General features: G+C 55.5%; 1 protein-coding gene across 1 annotated transcript; it reads right to left on the reverse strand.

Moving 5' to 3' along the window:
* Positions 1 to 108: 108 nt before the first annotated feature.
* On the reverse strand, positions 109 to 8,266 carry NRIP2 (nuclear receptor interacting protein 2). The gene is made up of 6 exons (XM_036082066.2): positions 7,554 to 8,266; positions 3,807 to 3,959; positions 2,656 to 2,738; positions 2,209 to 2,327; positions 1,973 to 2,025; positions 109 to 1,641 (listed from the first exon to the last, which is right to left on the reverse strand). The coding sequence occupies exons 1-6, from the start codon at positions 7,809 to 7,811 to the stop codon at positions 1,549 to 1,551; spliced, it is 759 nt and encodes a 252-aa protein (XP_035937959.1). The 5' UTR covers positions 7,812 to 8,266; the 3' UTR covers positions 109 to 1,548.
* Positions 8,267 to 8,563: the final 297 nt, after the last annotated feature.

The raw sequence follows: 8,563 nt of genomic DNA on the forward strand, positions 1-8,563 counted from the left end.
GATCAACCTGGGGGAAGGTCCACATTCACACGGCCTTTCTGTAAGGAAGCCAGGGCAGAGTTACCAGTTCAGACTCTGATCAACATGGAGGAAGACCAGAGAAGGAGATTAGCATAGAGAAACAGGTGTTTATTCAAATGGAGAAGCAGCTGAGCTGAAGGCCTGCCCCTGGGTCCGGGGTCTGCAATTACAGAAGCAGCAAGAGGAGGAAGGGAAAAGGCAGGGCCAGGAAGGCAGAGGTGATGGGGCGAGGCAGGAGGGACGAGGGGATCCTTATCACACATGTGCTAGTGAGCCCCCTCCTCTTCTTCTGAGGGCAAGGAACGCAGCAGGGAGAGGCAAGACCAGAGGTCAGAGGGCAGCTGGGTGGTATCCTGCTTCTTCTCTGATCTACCCCAGACTCACGATTTCGTTTCCACTCCAAGGGCCCTAGTTTCCTAGCTGAGGTTAGTTAGACCACTCTCTTCCTCTACCCCTAATCCATGACCCGAGGGACTGAAACCAGCCAGAAAGACACTCAGGGGTCTGGCTTCTTAAGGTCTGGGTTCCTGTCTTCACAGTGAAGGCGAAAAGCCTCCTTGTCTTTTCGCTTTGGCTCAGAGCCTGGCGGGGGCTAGAAAGCCACTGATTCCAAAATAAGACAAGCTCAAGCTCAGGAGGCCAGAGATGCGGGGAAGGGAGAAGGTGAGGTGAGGTGAGGAGTTCTAGAAATAAGAAAGAATACTGGTTAGGTGCAGTCTGAGTACCGAGCACCCTGCCATCCTGTCCACCTTGTGGGGCCAGTTCCTGACAGCACTCCTCCAACACACCCCACCCCTCCCTGAAATTCAGGGTCCCACTGTGTAAAAAAACAGGTGGAGGAGAAGAGCTGCCTGCAGAAATAGTAGAGGTCCATCCAAGGTCTTGCACAGGGTGATCACTGGCTTCAGATGTTGGCAACCCCAGAAAAGGTAACTAAGGAAGCTCCCAGCCTTGTGAGCCTGGCGTTCCTCTACCAACTCACCTTCCCATTGCATTGGAGTGTTCGGTTGCCTGTTTCTTCCCCCACTCAACTGTGAGCAGTCGTGTGCAGAATCAAAAAGGTGGGCGTCAGCAGGGACAGGGCCCCGGGTGGGTGAGGTGCGGCAGTCTAGTTGGCAAAGGTAACGAGCCCCAGAAGGCGAGGGGAGGGGCGTGGGAGTGAAGGCCACTGAGGGTGGGTGGGGTGGATGGCGGGGGACAGGTGAAGGACGGTAAAGGCTGCAGCCTTTGACTCAGGCCAGTTCCTACGACGCCACGCTTAACGTCCTTTTCCGCCATCCTGACTTGGAGGGGAACGGGAAGAGAGAAGCCAGGCCCCTGAGATCACAGGCCCTCTGTCTGGAAGACTCCTGGAGGATTGGGCAGTGGCTGAGAAGCAGAGCGGAATGTGGCTGACTGAGGGACGGCAGGGTCAGGGTGGCAACAGGAAGGACAGACACAGTCGTCCCCAGCTACCTGCCCCATTCCCCCCCATACGGCTCTTCCCCAAGGCAAGGTCCTTCCCCTGGGGACCGACTGGCTCAGCAGTCACTGGCCAGGCTCTTGGTACAGAGGCAGGAAGGGCAGCTCTGGGAAGGGGGCTCTCAGGCGCAGTACTCCACGCTCCAGGTCAATACAGCACTGTGGGGGAGGGGAGGGGACAGGGCACCTGTCTCAGCAGGGAGCCCCTCTCAGACCCCTCCCACTTCCCACAGTCTCCCCCTACTCCTTGCTTTTGCCCCTGTTTCCATTCACCTGGAGCCCTGGGCTGGGGGGACAGTGGGACCTGGTTCTTATTTTTCACTTGTGGGCAAATAAGGAACCTCTAAGGAAGCGAAGGTGAAATCACGACATCTCCAGGTCTTTCTCATCAGAAGCTGAGCCACACTTCCACGCCTGTGCCTTTTACCTCCTTTTCCCAGCCCTTTGGGTCAGGCTCCAAGTGTGGGTCAAGCGCTAGCATCCTCCTTACCTTGAGAGAAAGCAGTGTCTGTAGCCCAAGGCAGAACTCGGGACTCTCAACATCTGCAGGAATCATTTGAAAACAGATGAGGCTGGAGGGGCCCCCAGTGGTCACGGTGCCCTCCTGTCAACGCTCGCTCCTTGTCTGCCCACCCCCTCCCCCGGGTCTGAGGATCTGGGCCCAGAGACTGGGGACACCCCAGCCAGGAGAGGAAGAAGAGGGCTGGGAATGAAGGGAGGACTCACCCACCACCTGAGCCGAGCAGGCCACCGTCTCCTGGCCCAGCTGAAGCTCCAGCTGCTCCACCTGGGTGGGGGGCCCAGGTGCTAGGCCCCCCCCTGGGGCTTTGAGGACCTTCCCTAACCTGTGTTTGGGAAGCAAGGGTTATGGCCACCCCAGCCCCAGCCCCTTAGGCAGCTGACACCCCTGCCCACACACTTGGGTTCTCATCCAATCCCTTGGCCCCACGTGGGGTCTAAATCCTTGTCTTTGCTATCAGAGCCCCCCCATCAAGTCTTTTTTTTTAAACTACAGCTTTCTCGATATATACTTGATAGACCACAAAAGTCACCCTTTTATAAATGCAGTGGGTTTTAGTAGATTCGTAGAGTTATGCAACTACTACCACTATCTCATTTCAGAATATTTTCTGAATATTTTCCGCCATCCATTCTTTCGGGCCGCGCTCTTACCCCAGGCGGCTGAGGCATCCAGTGGAGATCTGGTTGTGGTGGGTGCCTGTGTCCACGGCCACCCGAAGCTCCTGGTCTCGGCACTGAGAAAGAGGGTCGTGGGGGACTCCGTGAGCCCCCAGGGGGAAGGGATCGGGCTTGGATCCTTCACCTTTCCCAGCCCTTGGATGTTTCCCTCTCTGAAAAGAGTGAAGGGAAAGAACCGAGTCTTTCAAAGTGATTTTTATGGCACTCATCCAACTGAGGCCAAACCGGCTCTTAGATGAAGGAATCAAAAAAGGAAGTAGAGCTCCCCGTGGTGAGTCCATACACTTGGGAACGGTTTGACCAGAAATGGAGATCTGTTCGTGGAGAGGAATTCTTGGGAGGCTGAGGGCCTAGTTTAGAGAGGTCTGGGTGAGGGACAGAGGAGGGAGTGAGAAGACCAGGCTGCCGGGAACTTCACATGTGGGTAAGCGACAGCCTCACCATAGAAACGAAGACCGGTTCGCTTTCTTCTGGATATATACACACATTATGGGTGATGCTCAGATATCCCAAATGCATGCAATTTTCTCATTCCAGACATTTATTGAGCACCTACTATGTGTGAGATTTGTGGCTGGAAGGCACAGGGGTGAATGCTGTGCTTGGGTGTATGGCACGTAACCCGCATGCTAGAAAGTGTTAAGGTCTACGAAAGGATTGGCAGTGACGTGCCCTAGACGAGAGGGAGGAGAGGCTGTTTCCTCCTGGGAAAGTCAGGAAAGGCTCCAAGGAGGAGGTACCATTTGAGGCCTTAGGCTGTCACCATGGAACACACGAGCTTTTTCTGTGTGTGGGGGGGGGGCGGTTGCAGGATGCCTACATGCAGGCACCGTTCACGGACGGAGAAGGCAGTGAAGAGTACTCACACGTTCGCATTCGAAGATTGTATATGATAAAGGGAAGGAGGAATGACGATGACAGGTGGAACAGCACGGAGGGAAGACGGGTTGAGGCAGAGAGTAAAGCATGTACAGGATCCCAGTTTTGGGTCCAGGCTGGGGGGAGAGGTGCCTGTTCTCCCTCGCTCCTTCCCTCACCACCCAGGGGAGAAAGGAGGGTGGCTGAAGTGAGCCAGTCACAGGCAGGATTGTTCATGAAAGCCGGTGCCCTGGGGAGCCTCTCACCTTGCAGTTGACCAGAAGAGCCGGAATCTCTGTCTTGCTGGTCTTCCTCCTGCTCTCCTGGCCATGAATCAGGGCCCGCACCAGGGGAGACTCCCCCTGAAGTTGACTCTGGTTTCCCTCCACCAGGCGTCTTTGGATCACGCTGTGCGGCTGCTGGCTCCGTCACAAAGTAAAGAAGGCAGACAGGTCTAAACCCGAGTCTCCAGGCCACTCAGTTCTCCCACCTTAGTCATCCCACGATGATCCCCAACCCCACCCCAGTCCTGCATCTCACGGGAGTAAGAAAGGGGCAGGAGCTTACCCAAGGATCCCAGCAGTCAGAGCATTATAGCAGAGTGAACCCCAGTATCACATCATGCCAGTTTGCTGGGATCCCAGGAGATTGCTCAGCAATGAAGAAATGGGAAGAGGAGAACAGTCCATTCTAGGTCAGACTGACCTATAGGCCGACACGACCTCTCAGGGACTAGTATGCGTGGGGAGCTTTTATCTCTGGTCTAGAGCACATTATTTTTACTTTTTTTTTCTCTGTTTCCCCCTTTGACCTCACCCTTCCATGGACTGCAGATGCCAGGGTTGATGATGTGATGAAAAAAAAATCAGTAACAACAACAGAAGACAAAAGAAGTCACGTCTTCAAAACTAGGAAGCCTGAACTCCCCCTCACCTGCAACCAGCTTCCCTCTGTCCGGTCACTTCACTTCCTAACTTCTGCCGGCTTTGCCTTCTGTATTTATTGAGTCCATCCCTGCTTTGTATCGCTGGTTTTGTTCAAGCCTCAGCCCAGCTGGCCTGGGTCACCGGGCCGCCTCCCTCAGTTCCTAAGAACCTGCCTCCAGTACCCTTGCCTCTCAGATACACCTGCCTGAAGCCAGTGATGATCTAAAGCGACTCAAAGTGGGGCCCTCAGATCGGTGGCTTTAATGTCACTTGGAAGCCTGTTAAAAATGCAGAATCGAGACCTGCTGAATCAGAAGCTTCATTTTAACAAGATGCCCTGATGGTTCGTGTGCATGTCAAGGTCTGAGAAGCACCAAAGTAAAACAAAACTCTGTTACTCCTGTTTAAAATCGATCCAAGCACACCCGCCTCCCACCGCCTACGTGCTAAAGCCCGAACTTTTTAAGGGATGCACAGCCCAGGTGACCTGGCCACTGCCTGGTCTTCAGCCTTGTCCCCCGCTCGGCACATCTGCCCCTGTGACCCCACTTGTACTGCTTACCCCAGGCTGCTGTTCGCCTCCACACCTTGGCTCCTGCTCAGCCCCCTTCCTCAGACTCCTCTTTCTCATTCTCTAGGCCAGACTGGATGACTGGTTCCACATACTTTGTTCAGGAACTACTCTTTAGGGGCGCCTGGGTGGCTCAGTTGGTTAGCATCTGAAAGCTCTGCCTTGCGCTCAGGTCATGATCCTGGTGTCCTGGGATCAAGCCCCGCATCGGGCTCTCTGCTCAGCGGGGAGTCTGCTTCTCCTTCTGTCCTTCACCCCACTCAGGCTCTCTCTCTCTCTCTCTCTCAAATGAATAGATAAAATCTTTTTTAAAAAATGAACTACTCTTTATTTGGGAGAGAGGTTTTTATCTAAGTCTGAAATTCCATACATATCCTCTAATTAATGTGCAGTTTACCTCTTCTGGGAATCCCTCTCTGACTTCTTTGTACTCTTCATTCCACACACCAGGCTGGGGCCAGCACCCTTTCTCTTAGCTCCCTTTGTCATGCTTCTCACAGATGTGATTTGTGGATTTTAACTCCCCCATTAGCCTGGAGAGCCTGTGAGGTCAGGTCTTTATATCCCAAGGCTTAGCTTAGCATACGGTAGGCACTCAATAAATGTTTGTTGAAGAATGACTGTATCTGTCCAGGCTGCCCACATGCTTCTCCACCTGCCCTCTCTTCTTGGGAACCTGGGATTGTTTTTCTACCCTCGGTTTAATGAGGCCCTTGAGGCCGACTCCTGCCAACAAGGCTGCCAGCAGGAGACCCAGCTCCGGGAAAAGGGCAGTGAACTCCGGAACTGGCCGGAAAGAGCGGCCCTGCGGTTCCCAGCTCTCCTCCCGCCTTTCCCACGATGGAGGCAGGTTTCAGGCCCCCAGTGCTGTGCAGTTTGCTCCAGAGTCATCCTAGGGAGGGAGACAGTGGGGTCCTCCCAGATGTCTTCACTCCCAACGCCACACAACAGACCTGCTTGAGATCATTCTCTGGGAGGTCCTGAGGCAGAGGGGTGAGGTGAAAAGCTCGGGACTTCTCATCAGAAGGCTGCATCTGTCCTTCTGAGATGGCAGTGTTAATAGAGCCTCTTCTCCAGGGCCAGAAAGATGTAGGATGGTCTCTAAACCCTAGAGCCTTTGAGGACCAGCTCCCCCGTTGCCCTGTTTCTCCCTATTTCTCAGCTATGCTCGCTGTGTATGCAAGGAGGGAGCAGCCCTGAAGTTCCCTGAACTGAGATCTCAGTCTGGTCACTTTTCGTCTCTGGGCGCTGCTGGGAATTAGCTGGGAATCGGCTGGCCTCTCGGCTGGGTTCCTGGAGGCGGACCATTCGTCTAGGAGGAATACGGCAGGGCTAGGTCAGGAAAGGGAGAGAGCGGCTGCATTAGCCTCCTGGCTAACGCCAGGCTGAGGCCCCTGGAGTTGACTTTGCGCCTCTCAGGTTGCAGGACTGCCCTCCCCTCAGACCCTCTGACGAGGAATTGCTTGAGGGTACAGAGTGCTTCCAAGCCCTTCTACCAAAGCCTCGCTTTCTTCTAGGAGCCAGAGGCCAGATAGGATTCCATATTCTCTAGACCCTACAGAGTTTATTTTCTCTCTCGGGCCAAATGGAGTAGTAGCTGGAGGAACAATCCTAATTAGACCTTAGTGCTTTCTGTTTTCCAGGCACTCTTCGAAGCCCCTTATAGGTATTAGTTCTGCCACTCCCACGGCAACCCGATGAGGGAGAGACTACTAATTTTGTCCTCGTTTAGCAGATGAAGAAACAAGCTCAGAGACAAAGCAACTTGCCCAAGGTAGCAAGTGCCAGAGCCAGGATCTGAACCCAAGCAGCCTGGCTCCAAAGCCCATGCTCTTCATCACTCTCTCAGAGGGAGATGAGTGTATGCGGCTGTCCCCTGACCCATTCACCTCCTCGTTGTTACGCGCCCCCCCCCCCATTCCCTCTGGAGGCCACAGCCGCTGCAGGAGATGGAAGGAAAGGAGCCTGGAAGGGCCAGTGCCCCTACAAGGGAGTAAGGGGGCACTCTGGAGGGCCGGTGGCTCAGGTAAGAGCCATGCAAAACCCTGGGCTCTGGAAAGGACGGAGGCCCTTACTGCTTCCATTGTGCAGGGGAAAGACGACTGAATGGCCAGAGCTGGTAGGAGGGAATCTGTTGTTTCGGGATAGGACAGAAATCACAACCCTAAGCTGGCCAGGCCTCCAGGCCCTTCCAGCAGCTAATGACTGCTCCAGAAGGTTCCTGTGTCCTTGTAAGCCTCTTCTGCTAAAGAGCACCTCTCCTCATCACCCCAAGACAAATGAACTATTTGGGAGAAGCTGAGCAATGCTCCCAGAGCCACCAAACCATGGGAACACCCCCAGTGAAGAGTCTGAGAGCGGTCAGAGTGGAGCCCCTCAAACTGGGACTAGCTCTGCCCCATTCTCAGCAAGGGAGAGGGGATCTGAAGGCTTAGGGACTGTCCTTTCCAGCCCTCCACCCCCCTCCCCAGGATACAGGGAGATGGAGAGGAAGGGTGGGGAGAGGGCTGCCTCACCAAGTCCTTGGAGGTGCCGAGCCTCTTGAGGCTGTCCAGGGGGAGCAGGTCGGCAGAGTCCTTATGCAGGAACTGGGTGGCCTGTCTGAGCCGGCGCTGCTGGCTCAGGGGGGCTCGGTCCCCAAGCGCTGCCTCCTGTCCCCTCCTCCTGGAGTCTCCCTCCTCTCTCCTGGCCTCCAGCCTGGTGCTCACAGCCCCTGCGGGGCTTGACGAGCTTGATGAGCAGGGTGGGAGCTGCTGAACCGTCCTTCCCTCCATCCCCTCTGCCTCCTGCTTCCCGCCTGTGCCCGCTCCTGGGACGGCAGCTCTCCTGATGGGAGGGTCTCCACGGGGGCAGAGGAAATCAATAAATAATGTGCAGGAGCAGCCGCGTCAGACACCAGTTTCCAGAGATCGCAGTAGAGGGAGTGAGGCTCCGGCTGGAAAAACCCAGCGCTCCAGGAGAGGGGGGTTGGCAGGGCCTGCAGGTGGCAGGCTCTGCAGCGCATCCAACTCTGGGGTCCTGGTCGGAGTGGTTGGTGGAAGGTGTGTGTGTGTGTGTGTGTGTGTGTGTGTGTGTGTGTGTGTGTGCGCGCCTGCAAGCTCGAGGGGGTGTAAGAGTGTTGTAAACTGTCAGGATGTCCGTGCCAGCTTGTTTGAAAGGCGGTGCGCGTGGGTGTGCGGGGGAGTCAGCCTGCGTGCTTGCTGCGTGCGTGGGAGGCAGGCACGTGCATCCATGTGCATGCGCCCTCCCTTCTCCTGGGGCTGCCCCGCTCCTCTCTCCACTGGGCTCCTCTGCAGGTCGGGGGTGGAGTGCAGGCCAGTAGCTAGCCTCAGAATGTCCTTCCCTCCTCTCCTCCCCATCAACAGGAGAGGTTTCACCTTTCTGGGTCTCGACCTTTCCGCGTGGCAGGTGTCAAGAGTCTTTAGCTAATGTACTCAGGGTTCTGGGTCCCAGGGGGCGGGGGGCGGCAAGAGCAGCTCTGAATCTCCCCACAAGCGGGGCCCCAGCTTCTCCCTCTTCTTTATGT

The sequence above is a fragment of the Halichoerus grypus genome, chromosome 6, assembly GCF_964656455.1.
Source record: "Halichoerus grypus chromosome 6, mHalGry1.hap1.1, whole genome shotgun sequence".
In the NCBI taxonomy this organism is placed as follows: domain Eukaryota; kingdom Metazoa; phylum Chordata; class Mammalia; order Carnivora; family Phocidae; genus Halichoerus; species Halichoerus grypus.